At 41.0% G+C, this 27,004-nt stretch overlaps 1 protein-coding gene across 1 annotated transcript; it reads left to right on the top strand.

The window, feature by feature from the left end:
• The first annotated feature begins 108 nt into the window (after positions 1-108).
• PIK3R3 (phosphoinositide-3-kinase, regulatory subunit 3 (gamma)) lies at positions 109-25,950 on the top strand. Its single transcript, XM_010011768.1, has 10 exons — positions 109-279; positions 14,762-14,873; positions 17,340-17,438; positions 18,915-19,095; positions 19,949-20,074; positions 20,830-20,972; positions 22,132-22,308; positions 23,134-23,208; positions 23,585-23,755; positions 25,192-25,950. The coding sequence occupies exons 1-10, from the start codon at positions 174-176 to the stop codon at positions 25,391-25,393; spliced, it is 1,392 nt and encodes a 463-aa protein (XP_010010070.1). The 5' UTR covers positions 109-173; the 3' UTR covers positions 25,394-25,950.
• The last annotated feature ends 1,054 nt before the right edge of the window (positions 25,951-27,004 follow it).

Below are 27,004 nucleotides of genomic sequence, written 5' to 3'. Positions count from 1 at the left end.
GGTTTTTTAATTAATTTTGCGATTTTTTAATTTTTTCCCCCCTAAAAGTATTACTTTAGAGCGGAGTGGATTCTTTTCGGGTTTTTTTCCTCCCTTTTTTTCCCCTCTCTCTCCATTAAAAGCCGATAGAGCCAACCTCTTATTTCTAAACCTGCCGGAACTCGGCTGTCGCGATGTACAACACGGTGTGGGATATGGACCGCGATGACCCGGACTGGAGGGAAATGATGATGCCCTATTCCACTGAGCTGATCTTTTACATTGAGATGGACCCTCCAGGTAGGGAGCCGGAGCCTGCGTGTCTGCCCCGGCACCCCTCGCAGCGGGGTCGGGGCTGCCTTTCATTCCTGCCTTCCCTCCCCTGCCCGTCCTCCCTCCTCCTTGCAGACTTTTCCCGTTTGAAAAAGGAGGGGGGGAATCTGCACAGGGAAAGGGAAAACCACAAATAATCTGTAGTTAAACTTTGCATAAACTTTCCAGGGACTTGAACCCGCAATCTTTCTGGGTGAAAGGATTTTAATATTGGGGTATTTTTTTGGGGGGGTGGAAGGAAATTGCGATTTATGATGCCTTTCGGGAGGTGGATAGAGGTAGGAGGAGGGGAGCTGCTCGCAGCCCCTCTCCCGAGTCTCTTTTATTTTTTTTAAGCCTTTATTGAAAACCGTATATTTCGGCTGTATTCGCTGCTAGGGGAGCGGTTTTATTAGCCTCTTCACCTGTGTGCCTTTATGTGCCTGTAACACTTTGATAGTAGTGATTTACCTACCTCCATTCAGTTCCAGTTTAATCGCTTTTACAGTCTCCGAGCCCCTTTTCTCACCAGCTCTCTTCCAGCATTGACAGATGAGGTGTGTGTTGTCGCTGGCTCTTGGTGTTGGGAGAATAAGATTTGGGAACAGGCTGGAATCCATCCCTGGAGGCACTGTTACTTTGATAATGCTTAATAACCTTGTTCTAAAGGGTTTAATAGAAGTTTTTATTTATTTCATGGATTGCCAGTGCTGAAAGTGGAGAAATGTGTTGTGCCTTGTTTGCCTGAAGTTTTTAAATGGGACAAAGTTTCTTTTGTACCTGAAGAGTGAGGGGGAAGGCTTACAAGGAGGAGAGGTTCAGTCTTTGGTAATAAATTAGAGCCGAAATGGGTACTGGTGAAACCATATCTCTACCTGTAAGAGTCTAGCAGGCTGAGAGCAGTAAGAGGATTGAGGGGCCTTTATGTTCTCTGGTCTCTGATCTGTACAGCCAGAAGCTATGGTAAAATATGCACCCAAAATCATAGCTGGCAGAGAAATTGATAGCAAATAATTACTTCTCAGTGGTATCTTCTGTGTGGCATGTACTGCTAGACTTTCAAAATGCGCTCGCTTTTCAATCTGTGCTTGAGTCGTGGCTTGTATCTCCAAGTGTGGTTTAGTCCCTTTGTTTCAGTGCAGTGAGCTCTTTTTTTCCTCTCTGTAGGTATGTGATACTTTAATTAAAAGAGGAGGAGGTGATCATCCTGAGATTTTTGGATCTCAAGGACCTGTACTCGCTTCCCTTGGTAACTGACTCTTCAAAAATTGGACAGATCTCTGAGACACAAAATACTGGTCACTACTTACTAAATTCTTGCGTAGCTGATGCTACCTATTTTTAGATGTTATCCCTGAAAGCATGAAGTTCAGTGAAATCTGTTTGCTTCTGTGAATTTCAAAGGATAGCTTTCCTGTAAATGCTTTTAACTGTTCAGGAGGTTAGTATTTGTATTTGCTTGTATCAAGTGGACAAAAACCCAAGCTCCACTGTAGGTGACTTCAAACAATTGGTGTGAGGGGGTTTATTTGAAAAACTAAAGCCCCTTGAATGGCTCAGTGCAAGGAGGCTGCTAAAAGGGGCTGGCCTGACTGAACTGGTCAGAAAACAACTTTCCAGTATTTCTGCAGGAATTTGGCCATGCAGCCTAGAAGTTTACATTAAGAAGCAGCATTTCTGTCATTAGTAATGCCAATATTTCCGTCCTTGGTATGGATCCCTGTTGCGGGGATCAGGGCTCTGCACAGTCCAAACATCAGTTAGCAAAGGGACTTAATGCTACATGCTGATCTCTTAAGTGCTCAGTAACTTTGTTTTGTATTTTTCAACTAGAAAAGCCAGAGGTGGGAATGATGCGTGGGGTGATCCCCATGTGTATGTCCTGATTTTGTAGAACTATAACTTTTAAATTGCAGGGGGAAGGAGGGAGAGTGTGGCAGAGGTGGCCTGCTTCGATCTCATCCAGAGGTGGTGGGGTGGAAAAGTGTTTTCTGGTGTGGGATGATAGGTCATCCCTAAGGGGAGTGTGGAGGAATTTATTTGGAACGCTTAAACGCTCGGCATGCCTTGGGATAAAGTCACTGCGTTTGCACCCGGTAACAACCACAACTCCATTTGGCCTGCTTCCAACAAAAATTTGTGAAGGTTTTCAGTGTAGCATTCCCCTGCACTGTGTTTGGAGTTCCTGAGCAGCTCAATGGTGGCGATATGTTTTCTCAGCAGCGCACAAACTAACAATATGCAGCGAGTGTCCCCGCTGCCAAAGGAGGCAACGCACTCTTTTGTTCAGAGAACTTGTGTGAGGAGATCCTTGGTTGGGCTTTATGCTGCAGTGCTGGGCATCGACTGATACTGGGAGCCAAGTGGCTCAAATCACGCATGACTGTTGGTGATTACATTTTAGTGCGTCTAAACTTGAGGCAGAAGACAAAAGCAAGGTGAACATAATGCGCGGTGTCACCCATAACCTCTAAGTCACGGGTGGAGATACTGTTTCTTGTTAAGGGCCAGTAGCTCTTTAATTTATCTTGGCAGGCTGTCTCAATACCCACCTTAGCGTGGCCCAATAATAATGCAGAAATAAAACCCTGTGATGGCAGGCAGACTGCAGCGCAGCCGTAGCTTCTGTCAGGCTTCAGTGCACCTGCATCAGCTTATCAGTGTGCTCGTGTTTTCTGTCCAGGGTTGTAGGTGCAAATGGATGTTCAGAGCAGATCCTGAAGCCTCTCTGCTAGAAGGCTTGCTCAAAAGTTCAAAAATAGTAATGAAGTCGATGCTTTGCTCACACATGAGTTTTCTCCAACTCCAGCAGAGGCAGGCAACAAGGGATTGCTAGCTTTTAATCCATCCTAAACATAGGAGTGGGACAGTTTTCCTAAATAGAGCAGTGAAACTAGGGATTCAGTTCTGACAGCCTTGCAAAGCATGCCTTAGAGCAGTACAAGTAATACACGAGCAACAGCAGTGACAAACAGCAGGGTGACTCCTGTTACCTAATGCTTTTTCCTTCTGCTTGCATGTATAAATGCATAATAAACTGTATTGCTGGCATAAGGTAGGATCTATATGTGGCAAATATGCTAGTTGCAACTCAATAACTTTGTGGTTAAAGACAAAACTGGAACCATCAGTTGCATGTTACTAACATAGTAGCTTCTAAACTTTATGACCAGGATTAATTTAGAGTATTATGGCCATAGCAGCATCATATAGTGTTTCTGGCATTAGGAAACTGGCTGTCAGGATTCACTTGCATGTTTGTTGCTGCTGTGGGTCTTGCTGTCTGAAAAGACAAGGGAAAAGGTTACTGGATTTAATTTAGTTTTTACTTAACAGCATCCGTTCCGGTCTGAAAAAAGTTGTTACTGCCAGGAGTTAAGTTTTTGAATGGAGGATGTGGAATTGACTGCAAAAGTTACCAGAGCACCAAAAGCATTACTACCTTTGTGTTTTCTTGCTTCTAATTAACAGAACTGAGTAATGTCTTTCCCTCTGTAGATCTGGGATATATTATCCGTTGTGTTGATGATAAAATGTGTAATCACTGAATACATTTTGTCACAGTTGGATGAAAATCAGTAAGAATGTTCCACTGGGATTTGAGATACAGATATCAGCAAAGATATTTGGCTCAACTACAATTTAGAGGTTACTTTCATTGTGTGGGTTATGAAGAAAACCACAAGTTTAGAAGTAGGTTTACTAGTGCAGAATGGGCTCTGTCCATTCTATTATCTAGAAGATAATAGAGTGTTTGTCCTGAAGCTATATGAAAGATACCTTGTTGGAGCCTGTTAGGCCCAAATATGACCAACCATATTTATTACTTGATCCAACCATCTTTTTCTTCCTTGCCTTGTGCTGGGACCATCTGTAACAATGCTGGTGGTACAAAATCTTCTAATAATTAGGGGAGAGCAACAGTAATCTATAGGCTGCTTAGTTTAGTCTACTTTGCAAAAGCAGTACTGCCATTGTATGGGTGAGACAAATATTGAAGGGAAAAAGTGTATTTATTCATTATAGTTTCTATTTTCTACTCATATATAATTTGACAACCCTTGTTTTAGGGGAGTGATACTATAATTGTAATTTGGAAAACACAGGGTTTGGATCTCAAGGGCAGCATTTAGTTGGATACCAGTCGTGCTGTATCATTATCAATGGTATAGTGAAAACTGACTGTGGCTTCTCAAATGGGGTTTGTGGTATGCAGTGGCCAGATGTAGATGAACACTGCATGTCTATGCCTGACTAGTTTTCCAGTGGGAGAACAGATGCAAATTTTAATAGCATTGTAAGTATTGTCCTTCAGCTTTATCTGAGCTGACTCCAGAAGCTTATCAAAGAAAAGTTCTGCTCCTACACATCTTAAAAATGTGTAGTCATACTCGTGCATGCAGTCAAGACAGTAGCACTGTAGCAGCAACTGTCTTCATTGCAAATTTCAGTCTTGCTGAAGATAATGATTTTAAAACAGCAGATGCTGGGGGTGGAGAGTTTCCTTCTTAAGAGAAGGGAATTTTGTGCAGACTGTTTTAGGGTAGAGCAGGGAATAAATAAGGCTCAGTCACTTGTATTCTGCATATGCTGGGAAATGCTTTGACTTTGAGTCTCAGCTCCTATGACAACAGTGATGTGAAATGCTTGTATTCTGTTCTTGCTACACCTAGATTTCTCTACTGGCCTTTTCATTTCAAGACTGCTGTAATCACTTTTTATTTCTGATTGCATTTTCAGGCTTGCTTTTGCATTCCTAGCATTCGGTTTTCATTTTGATGGCACTAAGTGTTAAAGAATATCACTCATCAGCTTTCAATTAAATACATGAACACAAAAAATAGCATTAATGTAAAGTGAAATGGTGTTTTACTTGAAACGGGAGAGCCTGCTTTAAAAGGCTGACATTTTTATTTATCAGTATGTTTTCAGATGATGTAGAAATAGTTGGGCAGGGAAAGCTTGCTGGAGGGAGTTGTTCAGCTCTGTGTTCTTGTAAAGCTGTAGGTTTATGCAAACTAAAACATGGGAGAATGTTCTGAGAAGAAACCAAGCTCTTCACACATGTTTGAAGGCAAAACCTGCAGCAAATGTTATTTCTGCAATTGTTCTGAACAATATTGCGTACTGTATGATGCCTATTCCTGGCAGGAATTAATCACTCTGTTGCTTTCTCCTGCCTCACCTGTTTAAAAGTAGAAGGCTCTTCTTGGAGTTTCCTTTGGGGAATACTGTTTTCCCCAGCAGCAGAGTTGACTTCTGTCTTTGCCATTGCCTGCATATCTTACTCTAGAATGAAGCTATTTGGTCTTATCTTTGCTCTACAGCTTGGGAAACAGAGAGGCATAGCTGGCCATACACTTCTGTGCCCAGTACTAAAAGTAGTTGGGTGCCTTACATCATCCCGTGTTAGTTGTTTAGTGAGTCACTTTTTGGGCAGAGAACTAGAGAACACTAGAAACAGCAGCATGAAGAACACTTTTATCAGCATTCCCTGTATGTTCTGAGGCTTTATTGTTGTCAAAAAGACTGTTAACTGTGTTGAAACAGGTTGCTGTAAAACTTTAGCCGTATTAAAGCCAGAGGTCTGTTCTAGCTGGATTTTGGAAACTCGTTTCTGTCAAGTAGGTTGCTGAGTAATGCTCAGAGAACAGTCTCTGCTTGTGTACTAAATGCCCCTGTGGAAATGGGGAGAGGAGGGGGGCTCTTGGTTTTTTTTTTTCTTCTGCTTTTAATCTCATTTCTTCTGACAGGTTAAAATCTGCACAAAGGCTAAGTAAGCAAGAATGTGCTTCTCCACATAGTCTAAACTACAGCATATGAGCTGATGCTGGGCCCTCAAACAGTGTGAGTGGATGTTACCTCTTTAGGAGAGATTTTCATTGTCCTTCATCTTTGCTGTGTTCTCCACTCAATAGACAAAGACTTTGCAATGTTTCAGTGAATATATTCCAGTACCTCTAGTTCTTCTGAAGAACAGTGGCTGTATACAGGGAGTTCTTCCATCCAGCATTCTTTGAAAAAGGAAATGAAATACTTCGACTGCTTCTAACATTCACCCAGAGTTTCTACCAGTTTCTGTGAACTGGAAAAATGTTTTGTTTTGGTTTTAGGGTTTGGTTTTTTTTTTTAGTGATAGTTCTTACCAATGTTATTTCTTAAATCAGATGTTATTTAGAAAAGACTTGAAAAACGTTGTGTTTCTCAGCATAAAAATTTGTAGGTTTGGACAAATCAAAAAATGGTCAGTCCATATCCCCAGCCAATTAAAACCCAAAACTAGAGCTGCTGCAACAGAACTGGAGCTAAAAATGCTGTAACAAGGGAACACAGCCCACTGTTAGGATGTGGTTTTCTTTGAATGTGGGCAGTAGGATTTACACTCCAACACCTGCCCCAGGAAGATGTTTTAGAGGTGAGATGGATGAGAAGTTCATTGGCAGTATTGTGCATGTAAGTTCTGTTGTCTGTTACAACCTGAATTTGTATGTTGTAATTAAATTTCCCAGGCTGTCGGTACTCCTGCTGCCCTACCCTGTATAGTCATCTTGGGGACATCACAGGAATCTAGATTGTTTGTCCTCTGAGGAGCTGCTCCTAAGTGTCAAATTAGAAGTCTTTGATGTTTGTGGCATCTTTGCTCTGATTCATCTCCTGTCTTCAAATGTAGTCTCTTGAAGGATACAACGAAGCTTGAATCAATGAGATCAATGTTGAAGTTCCTTTCTAATTTGAAGGGTATACTGCAGTCTCACTGGTAAGTTTTTGGGCAGTGGAAGAAGTGAAAGTGCTGCTGTGGAATGGATTTCATTAAAATATTTTGAAGATCATAGTGTACTGGAGTGAGGAGATTGAATCCATTTCTTTTGCTACACCTTGAGATCTCACCATGTGCAGTGGCTGTGCAGTCTGAGGCTACTCCATGCCTGCTGTGAATCTCAGCTTCTGCTGAGGGCACTGAGTAGGACTGCATGGGTTAGCACTTCTGTCTCAATGGAATGTCCTTCAAGATCAGGGTTCTTAGACAAAATGATGAATGACAAAATGTACAACAGTTTTTTTCTGAATGCTTTCCTACCTTCAAATTTCTTCTGGAGTGTTGATTTGAAATGCACCTTTTGATCTTGATTTAGATGGATCTCTGTTAGCAATTTAGGTGGTGTTGAAATATTTCTACTTTGGTAACTAGAAAATAGTTTGGCATCACGCAAGGACAGATACTGTATGAAGAACAATTTTACATTCTGCTCTGGAAGATCAGATTTAATGGTAAGCTGAAATAAAATGGTGCTTAGAGCAGTGTCATATGTATTTACAGCTGAATTATTATTTTTAAGTAGGCTCTCGTGCAGCAAACTTCTCAGTAGTGTCAATTATTTCTGTGAATTGGTTCTTCTATGAGGTTTGTACCTGACGCCTGGATGGATGGTTAGTCTTTGAAATATCTAGGGAAAACAGCCCTGGGCTGTTTTCATTTAAAAAGGCTTTTTATTTTGGCTTTGGTCGCTCTCCTAGCCACAGTGTGTGACTTCACTCTCCGTCTTCCACAATGAAAAATTAGTTCTTCATTCTCAATTACTGGAGCTCTGTGCTTATGCTGAATTTGGTGTACTTTTATCCAGAATCTATTTCCATGTATTGACCAAAGAGTATTTTTTAATAGCCATTTGAAGACTCTACCTGTGGAGGGGTAGAAAACATGTTGTAGTATTTCTTTGGTGAAGGCAGATGAGGAACTGCTTTAATTAATAAGCAAAAAGGAGAATCTACTTGCTCCTTGCATTTTATATTTACTTTATTGTGTAGTATTCATGACCTGCCATTGGATACTATAAATTACAGTTGTTCTTATAGAATATTTCAGATTTTCATGGACTATAAAAGGTCTGCTGTGAACTTTCATCCAAAAATGTGGTAAAAGCCTGGGCCTGCTGGCTGGGAGATAAAGCTGTTCCTTCCTGAAGTGAGCTGAACATGTGATGCTGGGTAGTGACAATCTTTGAGTGATGAAGCATGGCAAAAGTTCTAAAAAGTATCCAGCTTATTAATAGTGTGCTAATAATGCTTAGTAGGTAAAAGAGGGTTTATCCTTTTTATCCTCCTCATGTTAACTTTGGAACAGACATCTCAACCCTGTTGATCATGGAACCTCTGACACTGCTGTAGCTTGGCAGCTGTTGCGCTATGGTCTGGGTTGAAAGGAAAACTGTTTTTCATCGAGCAGTGAAAATAATTGGAAAGCTGAGGTTTTCTGGCTTCACAACTTAATGCAGAGGCTGGAATGAACAGGAGATGCTGTGTTACCTTATAATACAGAAGTCAAAGATCCCAGTGTCATTTATCTGAGATTGAGCATCTTCCATTTCTTCTGTCTCAGCCCATGAAGTAAGAAGCTTTGCAAAATAGTTGAGGGGTACTTGTATAATGCCCCAAAGAATTCTGAATTTGAGCCAGCTCTTCTTCACACACTGTTGTCCGTGATTCTGAAGGTGTCCTGTACCAGATAATCTTTAACCTGTGCAGTAGCTGTGGATACTTGTGAAGAACAGAGTGCAGCAGAAGTCTGGCAGGCTGTAGGAGCTGAAACAGTGGTTGGGAGATGTGGGAGAGGATGGGATAGCAGGGGAGTTTTCAAACAAAACAGATCTTTATCAAAAAAGCCAATTAATCAAAACTGAAATATTTCTATAAAGGTGTTGGTTTTTATGAAAGTTCATAGAAACACAAGCAAAGCTATAATGGGAGTGTTTTCATTGGAAGCCTGCCTGGATTCCTGCCAACTTGTCTGCTGTTTTCTGTAATGAGATATTGAAAGACTTCAATTCTTTGAATATGTCTTACTCTTTGGCATCTCGCCTATTTTGGGGGAGGAGAGTGAAAATGTGAGCATGCCTGAGGTTCTGTGGCAAGCAATAATGCGATCGAGTAGCTTCCTTCCCCGTCCCTTGAGGAGCTTTCGGTGTGTGTTAGCTGCCCTTTGAGGAAGGGCAGCTGCGAAGGGCACTGGTGCTCAGTGCTTTGCAAAAGGGGTCTTGGCAAGAGAACTAAGAAGCTGAGATGTGGAGCTGCCAAGATCACTTACCTGCCAGTGGTGGGGAATGAACTGCTGTCAGCAGATGTGCACGATGCTCTTCATTGTCAGGTGGAGGATCTGTCTTGAAAGCATGGTGTCTTACTGCTCTGGCTTGCACACCAGGTACACAATGTCATGGGAATGGGGTGCAAAAAGCACCTCTGTTCAACGTATGCTTTTGTCTTAGGTGTCTTGAGAGGATCTTGTGCAGCAGGGAAAAATACAGGACTGTTAAAGGAGGGAAAGATTTTGAGGCTTTGCCTTAAAACTGTTAGAGAGGTTGAGAAAAGTGAGAAATTAAGTAAGACTACAGAGAGCAGTTAAAGATTGGGAGACTTTTCTATTTTTTAGAAAGCTAACCTATAGTTTCTTTCCAGGTCTTCATCTGTATCTCCAAAGGGAAAACCCTTCTGTCCTTAAGGATTCTGTCATTAAAATGTTAGTTGGCCTCACCATGGATTACTTGCATGTTTCTGTGCAATGGAAATGACACTTTCCAGAGCCTTACATTACAGTTTGTAGGGTATCTGCTGTACATCAGCCTTTTTGAAGCTGGTTAACTGTCTTGGAAATCCTCTGATCTGTTTTCTGCTTGTCACAATGTGGAAGAAGAGTAGACTGAGAGCATCACAAAGAAGGTTGTAAACAAGCTCTTGGAAGTGCTGAGTGAATTAAAATTTTCTCATCAGAATACTTGGTAGCTGTGATTATCTGTAACAGTTTAAACCTGCTATGTTTTTAAGTATCTAGCCTGCAGCTCTTGGAAAATACTAGAAGTAGTAAGTTATGGTGCCATTCTTGGGATTAAGTGGCACCTGCCTTAAAACTGCAAATTAAAGTTGAATTAACTGGCAGGTTTATCATGTACACAAATACTGCAGCCAGGGAAGTTTGGGCTGCTTGACTGGGTGTTGTGTGGATGTAGCACTTGGAGACCCAAGACATTCCTCTCTTTTCGTTCCTCCTGAACTACTGCCATTGGAAACCCTCATGCATAGGGCTCAGTTGCTCTTAGATCATGTAAACTTTTAGAGTTTTTCATTCAAAAACCTGACTGGGGAAACTGCCTATTTTGTGAAAGTCACGATGTACTTTGCAGAAGTTAAACTTCGGATTAATATAGTCTACTATTTTATATAAGAGACTTTTAAATACAACGGAGCTACACTTCAGCACTTGCCAGCTTTCTTGGTTGTCTTGGTGTTGGGGGTGGGTTGAATTTCAGGGAATCAAGTCAGATAAATGTTGAATAGCTTGTATAAAAACCAATTCTATGCAGTCAAGAAAGCATCAGAAAAAAAATTACCTTGGCAAAGCCTAATCAATAGGCTTTTCTCTCTGAGGACCTGCGCTGTGCTCTGCAGAGCAGCTCAGCTGAAGCTACCTGCTGGAGCCAGCACGGCAGCCTTCGGGTTCCTCACGTCAGCAACATCCGATCCAGGGTCCAGCCCGCATTGGCTGCCGTTGCCTCCGCTCCATCATCAGCTCCTTTTCTCATTTTCCCCCCTTCTAAGTGACGCTGATCAGGGATTGGGATTTAGCTCAAGCTAGGCTGCTTGGGGAAGCTAGGAAGAGGGGACTAGAGTTGCTAAAGAAAGAAAAAGCAGGGATGTCCGCTAGTGCGTGAGGGAGAGCCAGTCTGCTGTCATCACTGTGTGCCAGGTGGTCACTGAAGGCTGAACCTGATTTTGGGAATGCACTCACGTGGAATTGGGAAGGTCCAGCTGAGCTGTTGCCTTTTGGGTTTTGGAAAGGTCTGTGCTGTAGAACTGTCCTAGAGATGTGGTAGGGGAAAGATGCTTGTGTATCCAACGCTAACAGCAAGTTCTTTATTAGAACAGATAGGTCCATTGTGCTGTTAATCACTTGTGATCAATGTTCTTTCTCTCCCAGGAAAAAAAGAGGCAAGAAACCATGAGGATCGCTCTCTCTAATCAGAGCTTGTTCTGAGATAAAGTAAGATTGTGCCTGTGGCTAGATCAGAATTGGACCCAGTGACATGGAAAGAAACATTGCTGTTCTTGAAAGCATTTCTGTTGACTTCAAGCCAGCTTTATTTTACTGTAGGATTTTAGCTCTGTAATGTTCATCAAAACTGGATTTTTTCTTAGTTTAAATCAAAATTTCTAGACTCTTTAAGGCTCTCTGTAGCATCACATAAAATTATCACAGGATTTCTCCTAGCAGGGTGGCTAGTACTGTCTGAGTACTAGTAAAGACTATTTTAGGATGCCTCATGTAGCAACCCATTGGGCCAATGTTACAAGAGCAGCAGTAGGGTGGAAATAGTGTGGATACTGCTCTGTTACAGTAGGCTTGCCATGCTTTGTTCCTTGTATCATCACAGGCTGTGGGGTTTAAACTACCTTCGTGCTCACTTCTCCATTTGACAGACTACAGTCACACAGCCTGAAAGGCAAGCCAAGGAACACTGAAGTGGGTGGGCATGTTAGTCTACTGGGTAAAGCAATAGCCAGGACCTGGTTCTGTATCCAGTACAGGGGAAAATCTATTATGACTCAAAGAGCTCAAAGTATTGAAAGTAAGGACTTAGGTCCATAGTTTTCTGGAAACAGGATCCACCCTTGCAAATACTTTTGTATTTTTAAAATGTGCAAGCTATTAAAAAGCATTTTTCAAAAGTCTATTGTGAAAAGGACTGGCTTCCATGAGTCAGGTTTTACAGGAAATGGTCCAAGCCTTATTCTTCTCCCTGGAAGAATTTCCTTCCAATTTGCTCATGCAGAAGGAAGTTCTGCAGACAAAACCCTACTAGTGAGAACTGATACCTACCTATTAAGGGAAAGAAGGAGAAAACCCCACCTGTAGTAAGGATACTTGGTGTAACATCTAGTGCTCTCTGTCTGTATGCCAAACTCCCATTCCTTACCTTTCTGGTCTTTGTTACTTTACTTTTCTGTGCCCAGTGCTTTGGAGTGAGCCCTAACAAAGCTGCTAAATCATTCCACAGTATATAAAGGAGCAAGACTTAATCTTACAAGGAGGGCTAGAGAAGTATTCAAGTACTCTAGAGAATACTTGTAAGGCTCTTCTAGAAAACCCCTATTGCCAGTGTAAAATAGGCTTTTACACTGTAAAATACCTTGAAGGATTTTATATGTCCAAGTCTTAACTTGCAAGACCCAGTGAAATAATTGCTAGTGCTGGTATAGCTTTCTAAGAATTCTCCAAGCTGTTGTATGTGCTTGTTGATGCCTCAGAATTAACAAGATTCTGGAGTAGATCAGAACTTCTACAGGTTTTCTGAACTCAGATTTACTGCCATGTGCAGGCACTGATGAGACTCAGAACCACTGCATCTGTCCTCTTGTATATAGGGTAGCAGAGTCCAGATGTGAGGAGGGGAGGACCTGAAGACACTTTCTAGAGAATTCAGGAACTTTGAATGGGGGAGGTGGAACACAGTAAATACAACTGACTCTACAACCTTAGCCTAGATATATGCTCCTCCGTCTCCACAAAATAGGATGGGACTGGGAGCTTCAAGCAAAGTAGGGTTACAACTGTCTTACTCTCAATGGTGCCTTGTACAAATACTTAGGTGCTATACAAACAACTGTAGTAGTTGAGCTAGGAATAACCAAAGCCTGCTAACCAGGAAGCTACTTCACTGAATCCAAAGATTTTCACCTTCCTTTTATAACAAGACCTGTTATTGCCTCACTAGATATGTGTGCACCTGAAAGTTCCCAGCTCACCCCATAAAAAGAACCTGTATGCTATGGTTTAATGCTTATTCCCGCAGAATGAATGCTGCTATCTAAATCAGGTGTTTGGTCAGCAACCCCAGGGTGCAAACGTCTGGGTCAAGGTTCAGGTTTAGTTTAGATTGGCTCGATTAAACTATCTACTGGTTTGTAAGAGAACAGTAAAGTTACTGTGTTGGATATTCAACAGGGGATGGTATTTGGAACTACAGTTGGAACACTGTTTTCTCCTCTTTAATGTGGGAGGTGTGTCTTGGAGGTGAGCAGATGGATGGTGCCAAGTAGCACACCTCTCAGCATTAAGCCATTCCGCACTGGAGGTAGAGATCAAAATCTTCTTTCTGCTCCCTTTATTTGTGTTTCTGCCTGTATGCTGGGATCACGTGCATCTGAAAGATGGCTGTTGTCAGTGTGTCAGGCCTGCTCGCTGACGCTTGTGTAATCTGATGGCTAGGACACAGGGCTGGGAGCACAGATGTTCAGGGTCTGACTTAAAAATGTGCTAGTAGGAAATCAATGTGTGTAGCTGCTTTCTTACTCTGAATTCAAATGTGACCTGTCCCTGTACAACACTGTCTCATGAAATGCCTGAAAAATACTCAGTTTCAGTGGTAGTGTTCTTGATGAAGCACCCAGCCTCTGCAAAGCAGGGGAGAGCACTCAAGAAATCTTTCTCAAAGGAAATAGTGCCATTTCTGCTGACAGGCAAGTCTCTACCAATACATGAGCATGCCTGTGGCTGCCGATTTACTCCTGATACAAGGCTTACATTCAAGACCATTATAAAGTTGTTTGAGCAAAAACTTACCAAATAGAAAGACCTTCAGTGTATTGTATTCCCTTGCATTGTGTAACCTATTTTGAGAACAGAAGTACAAGCCTGTTTGTCTTGAATTCAGAATAGGCGAGTTCTGAGCAGGTATGCACGAGCCCTACAGATGTGTATGTAGTTCTGCTGGTATTTTAGAGATTGTAACATCCCCTTTCCTGTGATAAACACTTCAGCTATGTAAAGAGGTCATTATTAGAATGCCTGCTCCAAACATCCCCTTTCCCCTTCCTTTATCACCTCATGTCCGGTGGCCTTCAGAGAGTCATAGCTTTTGTTCCTACAGGAGCCTAAATGACAAATCTAGTATGAAGTATGAACCTTGGGTCTATTATGGGTATGCCACTGCCCAGCTATCACTTCTTTCACTTGCACTTTTCTCTCTGAAGATGAATCCACCCATTTGCTCTTCCAGGTTGCCATAAGGAGTGGTGACACCTGAGCAACAGGAGTTTTTCCATAGTGGTGCACAGTGTCCTCCAGGCTGTGGCTTTCAAACACAACACACCTTTGTAACTTGTTTGGAGTTCTAGGCGGTGATTGCCTGCGTAGCCATGCCTGAGACAGTCTTCCTTTTAACAAAAACTCATGTTTCCTCATATTCCACCCCTTTTTCTTCCCTCAAGTACATGTTTGGTTTGAGTACTAGGAAATCTGGGATCGCAGTGCAGCTGTTGATTTCAAAATTCTTTAAAAATTACAAATTCCATTTGGTTTGAGAGAGCTTGAAATCTAAGTCCAAGACGCATATTTTCTCTTGCCTTTTCGCTGTCATTTTATTAACAGTTTAGTGATTATTTCCCCCTGTTTACCTTTCTTTAATCTATTCTTCATTTTCAGCTCTTCCTCCAAAGCCCCCCAAACCAATGACTCCAGTCAATACAAATGGAATAAAGGACAATTCCAGTTTCTCTCTGCAGGAAGCAGAGTGGTACTGGGGGGACATCTCAAGGTAAGCAATATTACTAAAATATATTAAAATATATTAATATGTCATTAAAAATAGAATAAGCCTGTTAAAATTAAAGAGAAAAAGAACATGCCATTTCAAGCAGCATTTTACAGGAGGGAAATGCTTCAGGACTAATACTTGGTAAAGTGCCTAAATGAAAATATTCGACTTGATTCAGGGCTTGTGTTTAAGTTGTTACTGTTGTGGTGCAGATATTACCAGTATTGGTGAAAGTTATTCTGGGTTTCTAAATTTCTCCAGATACACAGAGTATTTAAAAGAGAGTTCATTCAAAAGAAAAGTGCTTCTGAATATGTTATCTAATAAGGGTTTGTAAGCATACAAGGCTGGGATGCATGCAGTTCAGCAAAATTTCCATAGGAGGCTTGCTCAGAATAAAAAGAGTTTCATTCTTATTTTTGGTTTCTTTAACATTTGGTTAAATTTGCATCTGTATTAATTTCTATTACATATTAGTATAAAAATAGCTCTTACAAATTCTAACCATCACCAGCTATACTGAGCAAATAATACAGATGCATAGCAAATAAGTTTTACCTCTTAAGGAAACCCTCTTCTATGTGCTTGTGAAGATAGGTGGCTTGGGATAAGTTCAGAAAACAAAGTGCCAGTTTTTATATACTTAATTGCATGAAAGAACTGAAGTGTCCAGTCATCCCTTTCTCTCTTAAGGCACTTCTGAAGAGTCTACATTTGGATCTGTAATGGGAAACATGAGCATGCTGGGAATGTGATCAGGAATTACTCAAACTTGCGCACGTAATGCTTTGAAACGCTTTGCCAGATAGAGGCAAGAAGATCGTGTTTGCCAGTTCATTGACGTTCTGAGAAGGGAAATAAAGTTTTCATATCTTTATTGTACCACCCTTATCTTTACAAAGCACACCCACATAGATCTTGCTTTTGAAGGGCCTCGGCAGTGATATTTTTCTGTTAATTCTAAATCACAGTAAAGTGGCAAAACCTGATCCCAAATCCCACTAGGCAGGGTTTGTTTAAAACTGCTCGGTATTGGTGTCAGTTTGTTGACTCTGGATTTGTTCCTCGATTAACAGTGCACGTGATGGCAGGAGCTGATGCAGTACAAATCACATTGGGGTGGCTTTGTTAGATTAAAATATGATACACACGCATGTAAAGATGGAATTACTAATTTGGCAGCCAGCAGGTACGGACTGCATCAGACTGTCAGGACAGGAGCCATGTCTTCTTCAGTCAAAAACTTGTGCTGCAAATTTTGTCATGAGCTCCAGGGTGTAACTCGCAGACATAAGGCCAAGCCCTTAGAGCATATCTATCCATTCAAAAAGGAGAAAGCCTTTTGAGTTAACTGTGGCCAGTGTGTAAAATGTTCTGAGAGGAGTAAGTGGATATGCACATGATGCTTAACAGGAGTCAGTTGTATGAACAGAACGGTTTTCAGGAAGCTAAATCAAAACTAAGGCTATTTTGTAAGAATATTTTACTTCCTTAGCATTTGAACAAAAAAGCTGCTGTTGATTTTTCTTTGTAAGATGCAAGTAGGCTTCCTACCTCACTTAGATAATGTTGAGGCTACCTGATAAACTTTAGTTTCCAAATGATTGTATTAAAATTTGCTTAGTGCCTCTAAACCTGTAGGGATCTGTTTATAAAAGTGAGATACATAATTTGAGTGAAATAGTCAAACCTGGCAAGACACTTAACTTTTCAGCTGAAATAATTTTCTTAATGCTTACTGGTACTCACTACTAAACTATTTCTTCATTTGGCTTAAAGTTCTGGACTGAGTATCCTTTTGCTTCGGTTGTAAATAAGGAAAAGTTGCACTGAAGCTAGCAAGGTTGTAGTGGTTTAAAACTACTGTAAATAAGATCAGAGTTAAGCCAATAATGAGTCTCTTGAGACTAAAACTGTGCTAAACTCTAGACACCTCTGAGCTATGGTGCTAGAGACCATTTCTTAAGAGGTCAGGAGTGGCTTCTCAAAGGGCACCTGTTTCCAATGTGGGCTTTAAAACCTGAGTAGATTACAGGGAAAGGTTGTGAACTCTGAGACACAGCTGCTACTGTTGCTTAAACAGAGACTTCTTCCTAAGTGGCAGTTGACTGCAGCTGCTATTTTTTAGTTTCACTACACAAGTTCAGACTTGTTTTAGATGGCCTAGAAGACTGGAGAGCCTGAGTGTGAAAGAGAATTGCCTGATATTTTGAAGACTGAATTCTTTATGCATGCTGGTGTTACTGCCTCCAATGCTGATAACCTGTGGCAAAGATGATCCCATTCCTAGAAGTGTTCAAGGCCAGGTTGGACACAGGGGCTTGGAGCAACCTGCTCTAGTGGAAGGTGTCCCTGCCTGTGACAGGGGGTTTGGAACTAGATGAGCTTTAAGGTCTTCTCCAACCCAAACGGTTCTATGATCATGTCCTTAGCACTTGTAATTCTACCTTTTTTCCCATTCTCCAGGGAAGAAGTAAATGACAAATTACGAGACATGCCAGATGGGACATTCCTGGTGCGTGATGCATCAACCAAGATGCAGGGAGACTACACTCTGACATTACGGTAAGCACTGAGCAGTTGTAGTCCACATAGGAAACCCCTGAGTAGCTAGTTGCTATACCAGTGACAGGAGTGGCTGTGTAAAGCTGACATGGCTCAAGTTGAGAGATGTTTCCAAAGGAACGGCAGATCACAGAATGAACAAATAAATAGCCAGGTCTGGTAGGCGGTTCTGTTCTGTGCGTTGAATCCTGCCCCTCACTGAATACTACTGTAATGATCTCTGTGTAGATTAGATGAGATTCAGGGAGGAGAGCTACTCAGTAGTGCTTCATAGTTTCAGAATTGCTGAGGGAAAAGGTATTTATAAACTAGGTCTTTGATTAACAGGAGTGTGTTGAATATCTCATCGGCAAGCAGCTCTGGAGAATTGAACAGTGTCTTTGTAAAAAGGGGGTTAGAACTAGATGATCTTTAAGGTCCCTTCCAGTCCAAACCATTCTATGATTCTGTGACATACTGAACTGGAGCCATTTTGCTTTCTTCATTAAAATTGTCTGCAAGTGGCAGACTTCCCAGAGCTGCCCCAGCTCTGCCTGCTGCAGTTAGGCAGCAGACCTCATGTGACTAGCTGCTGGTGCCTTGCCCAGCCTGTCCAGCCACTTGCCTCTGCCAGACTCCCAAAATTGGTTGTTAGAGGCAAATGGACAAGGTGCATAAGCCACTGCTGCTGTAGCTCACCTTTGGGAGTTACTACGATATGGTAGATGTTTGATCTTGCCAGGAAATTCTATTGTCTAATGACAGGTTTGACCCCAAGGATGTAGTTTAAATTCTTCTTTGACTTGGCCTTGAAGTTCACAGCTTGTGCTCTCTAGGTTTGGCATGACTTGGTTATTTTGCTGAATGCAGATGTCTTTAGGAACCAAAATTGAGAGTGCAGAAAGGACAGGACATTGTCTAAACAGTCTGTTGGTGAAGAAAAGGAAGAAATAAGCACTATTATTTGTGGAAACCAGTAGAATGTGTAAATCTGGATAATGTAAAGTCCTAAACCTACAACCATCTTGTAATTGTCAAATCTTGTAATCCTTAGGTTTGTGTATCCTGTATTAGCAACCATAACTCAAAAGACTTTGTTAATCACTGTATAAATGTACACTCAGTTGTATACTATTAGTGACCCCAAATTGCAGGAAATTGTGGGTTTGAAGGCTCCATTATTTAGCCTTCAGCATCCTTCTTTTCCCTTGCAAAACTTCTGGCAAAGCTAGGTCTTAAATACCATAAGCTGGCTTCAGAATGAACACATAGGAAGAGATTTACTTTGGGCTTTGCTCCTGTTCAAATAATATCTGATCATAATTCTGTGTGTATTGACTCTTAAACTACCTGATATCTGCTAGTATGTAAAGAATCATTATGAAGTATACAATGTCAAAGCCACTTGCCCAGGAATTTCACTGGTGTCTTTGTTAGCAGCCTTAGTGTTGAAGAGGGATAGGAGTAGAACCTCTAAATGACAGTACCACTTTACAGGAAGGGTGGCAACAACAAACTGATAAAGATCTACCATCGGGATGGCAAATATGGCTTTTCTGATCCGCTGACATTTAATTCAGTCGTGGAACTGATCAACCACTACCGCAATGAGTCTCTTGCTCAGTATAACCCGAAGCTTGATGTGAAGCTGATGTATCCAGTGTCCCGGTACCAGCAGGTAAGGTCTTCATCAGGCCCCAAAAGCTATTAATGCAGACAAGAAAAAAATTGCAAATGTGTATGTAATTTTGTTTTCTCTATGTGAAGCATGATTTTTATTTTTTTTATCTGAAAAAAGTGAGGTTTTGTATTTGAGCTCACTTTGTTCATAATAATGGGTCTTCCAAATTGTCTAGCCATTTAAGCGTCTTCATTTTATCAGGTTTCCAGCCTTCATCTGAGCAGTCCAAGTGAAACTCTGACATGCGACAGATTTGAACCTCTCCAAGAAGCCTTTTCTTCTTTTCCCCTTGGACGCTTGTGGATGCACAGGCCACTGTTTTAGACAGCGTTGCCCTTGAAGCACTTATGGTCCATAAGTGCAGCTACTTACTCTGTGCATAGCCATCTAAGTTTTTCAAGATTTTTTGAAGTTTTATTCAGTAGCCAGAGACACTGTCCTGTATTAAAGAGAAAGAACCACAGAGCTTTTTTTTTTTTTTTTTTTGGTGGGGGGGTGGGAGGTGAAAAGAGGGGAGAAATACTCTGATTTTTAATTTCAGATTTCAAGCAATTCACTTTTTCCTTTCTCCAGTAGGGGTTAGCAATCGTAGAGCTAAGCTGTAGTGTGCTTTTTGGAAACACAGTACTTTGACATAGTTCATGTCGCATAATTTCAGTTCCTACTGTCTGTAAACTGTGGAACTTCTTGCATGGAGAAAGGGGGATTTTAGGTGCAGGGTTTTTGTTGTGTAGAAACTTGATTATAAAATTATGCCACTGTAAGATGCAAATGTGCATAAGTGGACAAATGAATACTCTTAAGGAAAAGCTGCTTTGCTTGAAGACTTAATGGCTTTTTGTATGTACAGGATCAGTTGGTGAAAGAAGATAATATAGATGCAGTAGGTAAAAAGCTTCAAGAATACCATGCTCAGTATCAGGAGAAGAGTAAAGAGTATGACAAATTGTATGAAGAATATACTAGAACATCACAGGTTGGTTCTACTTCAGCTATCTGTAGTCTGTTTCTTGATGCTTAAAAAGTAAATTACTTTAACCTGTTATAGCTAATAAAGGCAGTCCAAGATCAGAAAATACAAGGGAAAAAACTTAGTAAATTGTGGAACAGAGCAACGTAGTTTCAGTGGATATTACTTGTTGTCAGTAGTTCTAGAGGTATGGTGTGGGGCAGGAAGAAAGAGGAGCCGAACTTTGTAGTTTAAGGTAGAGTGGTGGTGAAGGCCATCACCTGCAAGCTTTGCACTGCAAATTCTTCCTTGGCTGCTGAGTATTTCCAGCTGTTGTATGCTGTAGTGAGAATTGTAGGGGGGCTTGTCCAGGTTTTTTATAAAGATATGTTCAAATCAGTTACCAGATATTATGCATCAGGGAAGTGTGAATACAGTATTTGGACTGCTTCTTGTAAAATAAGTAGTTCATACATGGGGAGGAGGTTTGCTGGCAGTCTTCCTGCAAACTAAGATGGAAAATATGACTAAAATATTTGAGGGGGTTGCAGCCTAATGGAGAGCATCATGTGGGGGAGGAGGGTAGACTTACAGGGAGTAAGTCTTCCCTGTACTTCCCTGACTTTACTTGGAATAGTTGACTAAATTTAACTGATCAATCATATTTTGACTTGGAGGTGGGGGAAGTTCATCTCAGTCAATTTTAGGGAACATAATTGAGTCTTGCATTGTGTATTGCCTCATTCTTGCATGAACAAATGATGGACTCTTTCCTCACATAGGAAATTCAGATGAAGAGGACCGCAATTGAAGCATTTAATGAAACTATTAAGATATTTGAGGAACAGTGCCACTCACAAGAGCGATACAGCAAAGAATACATTGAGCGGTTCCGCAGGGAGGGGAATGACAAAGAAATTGAACGGTGGGCTCTCAAGTTGTGCTTGCTTACAGAGAAGAACTAGTGTCCCTATTGGCATTCTCATGAAATTCTTTTATTAATATTGCATCATATAAATCACTTTGTAAACTCAGTCTTTTCTCTGAGACCTTCCCCCAAGGTGTCTGAGCCTTCAGTAAAGGCCTGTTATGTCGATGAATTGCATTGTAGACAGAAGAGGTGGGACATCTCTGGATTATTCTGTCTCGGCTTCAGTAAATCAAGCTACTGTGATGAGGACCAGAAAAAGATCAGCAAATAATGATTTAATTTGCTTATCCCACTTCTATTTGGATTTGCTCAGAATATAATTCCAGAAAACCTTTACTTGCAAACCGTGAGATGTACATAGATCTAATAAATCTGATAGGCCATCGTCAGTTTTAATCACTTCCAAAGAAGATCAGTATTTAATTGTCACTGCTTGTTAGTGGATAGTTGTCATTTGAAATTGCCCTTCTATGAAGATACTAGCAGAAAAGGATGTACGTATCTGGGCCTTTGAAGAGATGCCAAGTATAATGCCTAACTTTGCACAGTGCTTTATGGATCATGGTAGGGTAACCTTAAGGAGAGTTTCAGAATGAAAACATTTACCTGTAACAAACTTGTTATGTGATTGTGGTGCTACATTCTGACTAAAGATCAATTAACAGGTAAAATACAGGGTTTTTCCTGAAATATACCAAACCTTCAAACTTACCTTGAATAAAGAGACAGGCAGCATTACTTCCTGGTAGCTCGTGATGAGTAATTGAAGTCTGCATTTGAAGTCTTGCTAGTACTCATGGTACTCCCCTGTGGTGGGATTGCATAACTGATACACCAAAAAGTGAATCTGACAGTGAAGGAGGAATCTGTTCTAGCTTACCTTCCGAGAGATAATTTGTTCTGCATCTCTGCCAGAAGGAAATGTATTAAGTTAAACAGAAGGTTCAAACTATGTAAAAAAGGTGGTAGGCCTTCTGGCAAGAGGTTTTTTTCTGGTGCTCTTACAGTAATTCTCATGTTAAGATGAGACAGTCAATGGGAGGGGTTGCTATTGCCGTAGTTTTTGTGATACTCTTATGTAAGCGCTAATGTTAAGGGTTGTTCCTTCTAGACTGGTTTCGACTCGTCTCTCAAATATTACACTTGTTTGCAGGATCATGATGAACTATGAAAAATTAAAATCACGCCTGGGTGAGATCCATGATAGTAAAATGCGCCTGGAACAAGATTTGAAGAAACAAGCTCTGGACAACAGGGAGACTGATAAGAAAATGAATAGTATCAAGCCTGACTTAATTCAGCTCCGCAAAATCAGAGATCAGTATCTTGTGTAAGTAAGCCTGACCTGTACCTCAGAAGAGTGTTTCTGATGAACCTAATTAATGACTGTTTCCACTGGGATAATGGGAATTTAATTCTCTTTTCATAACCAAAGTTCTGTCTGTGCTAAGGTACTACATTCTGGCATGGGATGTCTGAGCAATTGGTTGGCCTCTTCATGACTTCATTAGAGATTTCAAGACCTGCCACAACTAGGTGCACATTCTGTAACTCCTGTAAATAAAACAGTTAAGATAAATGAGTTATAAATTGAACCTGTGCCTGCTAATGCAACAGAGGTTAGTATTTTTTGTGCTGGGTGGCAGCTGTTGCTCATACCCACCCTTGATTTCACTGACACCCCTTTTATCCAGATCCTAAAGTCCTTGGGCTGGACTCAGTGCACTAGAATTCTGGCAGAAGACAAGGGGAGACACTCCCAGAAGGTGGTCTTAGGTTAGAAGAAGCCAATAGCAATACCTATTTTGTTTTCCCAAGAGAAACAGGCAGCTGTCACAACTTGTATTCCACTTCCTTTCTGGACTGCACTGTGCAGAGGCAGTACCTGTTCCTCAGCTCAACAACCCTCTTTCTCCATTAAAGAGGTTGCTTCATGGCTTCTTTTTGCTGTGTTCGGTAAAGGAGGCATCTCAGAAGATGATGCAAGGAAGTGCTCTTATGGAATCTGTGGTCTTATGGCTTTTGCTGCTGGAGAATAAACTAAGACCCAGACTGTTTTGTTATGTTACCTCGTGCCTAAGCTTCAGCTTGCTCAGTAAAAAACCCCCATACATATACTCTGAAGTAATGTATTAATGCTTTCGTCTCCTGGCAGATGGCTCAATCACAAAGGGGTGAGACAGAAGCGAATAAACGACTGGCTGGGGATCAAAAATGAAAATATTGATGAGTAAGTGTCACTATACATATGATTTTACTGAGAAGTGTTCCATTCATAAGTGTTTTCTGTTGTGGGGATCAGTAATACAAAACCTGAGTCTCTCAGTAAAGGACTGTAGAAAAAAGGACTGCAGAAAACAGGAGAAATTCTTGAGGGAACTTTGTCATATGAGGCAGCAACTTTGCTGAAACATAGAGGATTAAACAAAGTTGGAACAATTAAGTTCATAGTTGAAGCCCTTAATATCTGTCCATTAGGAGTCTGACCTCCCAGTTTGGGTGTGTTCTGGTATGTCTTTGAGTGACTTCTGCAAAAATAAATCACTTTGCTTATTAACTCCTTTACTGACCACTGGTTAAGTTAACAAAGTTTATTTCTCCTTCAGCACATACTTTGTGAATGAAGAAGATGAAAACCTTCCACATCATGATGAGAAAACTTGGTTTGTTGGAGATCTCAACCGTATCCAAGCAGAAGACTTGCTCTGTGGGAAACCTGATGGAGCATTTCTAATTCGTGAGAGTAGCAAGAAAGGATGTTATGCTTGTTCTGTGGTGTAAGTCTATTTTCCTTTTTGTTCTAACTACTGGATTCATAAATCTCTACCACAGCTCTTTATTTTGGAGAACAAAAGCCAGGCATAGGCTAGGCCTACCCATTGAATGTGTCGCATGTTTGCACGAAGACTAGCATGCTAAAAGCTTTGTTGCAAAAAGTGTGCTTTGAATGTGCAATAACTGTAGTCCTAGCAGTCTCTGCAGTCACCACAGTAGCTAGTACAAAATTCTGAAGTAATCCCAACTTGAAGCTCTACAAGTAACCTAAGGCCAAATTCTCCTGTATTCTTCCCTGACAGGGAACACATGGGAAGAAGGAAAATGGGGGTGTAAAGCTGTAGTATCTTCTTTTCTCATTTTCAGACATACTCAACTGTAGATGCTCTCTCTTGTATGTTTAAGGTAACAGTGATGCTTCAGAGGAGACATTGTTTGTGAGCCATATTTTTTATGACATTCACACAGCCTTGCATTGATTTCTTGTGTTTCACTTCATTTTACGCTGGTGTAATGGAGGTCAGAAATACTCTGATTCCATTATCTAAAAATCCTTCAAGCCTGCTCTGGAGTGCAAAATGGCTTTCACTGATTTATTTCACATGAGGTTAATTGCTTCTGAAAGCAAGTCCGAGAAATGGATATGTGAAGGTATATGACCTCAAAGTAACTGAAGATCATAGTATTTGCTGTGTTCAAGATACTGTTTGTCACTGTCACAAAAGCATCATCAGATGCTTTTGCTGGTTGTTATTGTACTACAAGCTAGGAAAGGGACAGCATAATGTAACCTGTTCCTACATGTGACTTGGGTTGTAATAGGCTCCCGTACAGGGATAACATAATACTCGATCTTTCTGGCACATAAGTTTTTTTCTAGCAGCTTTGGAAATACTGTGTTGCAGTAACTGCTTTGCCAAGTTAGGGACTCAGTCGCTATGACTTCAGATAATGAACCGACTTGAACTCCTGCCATGCTTCACATTAAAAGAAAGTGCACTCAAGCCTGGTGCTGCATTTTGTGAAATACTCTTTAGGCCCTAAGAATGTGTGGGCTTTGGCTGCTTCACTTAGTGGAAAGGTATCTAGATAAGTTGAGCTCAAAGTCATGGCTGAGTTTAGGTGCTTATCTTCTTGGTTAAGCTCTTGACTTTTTTTTTCTTTTTCCCAAGAAACATTTGGAGAACAATGCACTAGGAAATTGTACTGCTGGGATAGAAGAGGCCTCTTATGTGGATTATTATGCAAGAGTGTTTAATCGCATGCCCTGAAGCACTGTTTCTTCACAGACTATATTAATCTCCTCTACTTGCATCTATTGGGTCCTCCATTATGTAATTTAGTGACTGGCATGGTTGCTGTGTTAGTTAATTGTTAATAGACTGTCACTTTGGGTTTGTCCTTTGATGTTAAACCCTCCTGTTTCTTTTCCTTGCAGAGCTGATGGAGAAGTGAAACACTGTGTGATCTACAGCACTCCAAGAGGTTACGGGTTTGCAGAACCGTATAACCTGTACAGCACACTTAAGGATTTGGTTCTTCATTACCAGCAGACATCCCTTGTCCAACACAATGATTCCCTAAATGTTAGGCTTGCCTATCCTGTCTACGCACAGATGCCCCCCTCTCTCTGCAGGTAAATTTTGGGGAGGAGGAAAGTGTTGGCTATCTTGGATTCTTTTCTACAATTTTTATTAGAACTTGGAGGGCATTCTTTCTCCTTAGACTGCTTGTTTTGCACACGAAGTGATTCTGTGAATGTGAATCAAAAAGAGGCCTAGCAGCAACAAGACGACAACTTGGGTGTAGGTGTCCTGGTGCTACCTTAAAAGCTCAGCTGTGCTTTACACTGATACTTTTGTTTCCTTATGAGGGGAATAAACTCAACACAATGCATACAAAAATACTGGAAGCAAAACGTCGTTTTATGGAGAGAATTTTTTGCCAGGCACCTTCAGTGGAACCTTCAGTGGAACTTCTAATTGGATTTTGTTTTCTCTTGTTCTTGTAGAGACAATTTGAAGCCTCTGTTTGAGGCATCAGTAATGTCTTTCAGTCTTAAACTCCCAAGAAACTAGGGGGAAACTCTACCACAGCAATTCTTCTCTGTTAATTTTAGCAGCTTCAGTGCGATTCAGCCGAACTTCCAAAAGAGGGCTTGTCTTGAGGTAGCATGGAATTTGGTGAGAGAAGACCAAAGGAATTATGGGAAAGCTTCAGGTTTTTAATTTAAGTGGAAAAATGCTTGTAAAGAAAAGTTGCTTTATTTTTTTGCCAACAGTAACAAAGTTTTGGTTTCAATGGCACTACAGGTCTTCACTTAAAGGAAATGTTTATAAACCAAACTGAACACACCAAAACTTTGTTCGTTGCTAGATCGAGCACTTACAGGGAAGGTTGCATTAGCATCCGCACATACTTTCTACACCAAAACTTGAAACAAACAGAAGGAAAAGCTAAACATTGTGTGGCTTCAAAACACTAAATTGGTCCGATCTGATGTAATTGCTTACTCTCCTCTTTGTTCACCCCCTCTTCCTCCCATTCCTCAGCTTGGGATTCTGTTTTCAGTTTTTCATGATACTGTGCTTCAGAATGTAAACCAGAATGAAGCTTGCACTCACCTGTTGCAGTTCTGCTGGACAATGACAGACTGTTGTAACACTTGACTTTGGTATAAAGAGGTAGGTGCAATCAAATGCTTCTGGATGGCTTGTTGCTCCAAATTCTTTCATGAGGTGTAGTCATTTCCAGTTGCATGGAAGTGAGCATGCTAATTATAGATCTCTTCTAATCTATTGTTTGAAAGCTAGGTTTTGAACTCTCACACCACTGCAGCCAAGCAAGATTTTACACTGGTATAATCTAAATTCCCTTGTAGTTACTGGACATAATGCAAAACACAGGAAGAGAAGAGAGCTGTACTCCTCAGTTACTGGATGTCTGGTACCATCATTTGACAAGGGCTGCTGTCAGGTACTGGAGGGAGTAGTCCTGGACTTCATCAAGTACCACAACCATCCAATAAATCGCCTTACTGGAAAGTATACAAAGCAGCTTGTTTCCATTCCTTAAGCTTCTAAAATGAAAAAGAGCTAAGTTTGGCAAACTGAAACACTTGGCATCAAAGCACAACTGGCAAAGTAATTGTTCAGTGTGCAACCTTGAAGGTTACTTTTGTTCCTGTTGCTGGAACCAATTCCTTTGCAGTGCACCCATTGTGCAGGACAGGAAGCAGACAGTCATGCAGG

The sequence above is a fragment of the Nestor notabilis genome, unplaced genomic scaffold (genome assembly GCF_000696875.1).
Source record: "Nestor notabilis isolate BGI_N333 unplaced genomic scaffold, ASM69687v1 scaffold19233, whole genome shotgun sequence".
Classification (NCBI taxonomy): Eukaryota; Metazoa; Chordata; class Aves; order Psittaciformes; family Psittacidae; genus Nestor; species Nestor notabilis.
The sequence above is the reverse complement of the archived record's forward strand: the minus strand, read 5'-3'. Positions and strand labels throughout refer to the sequence as shown.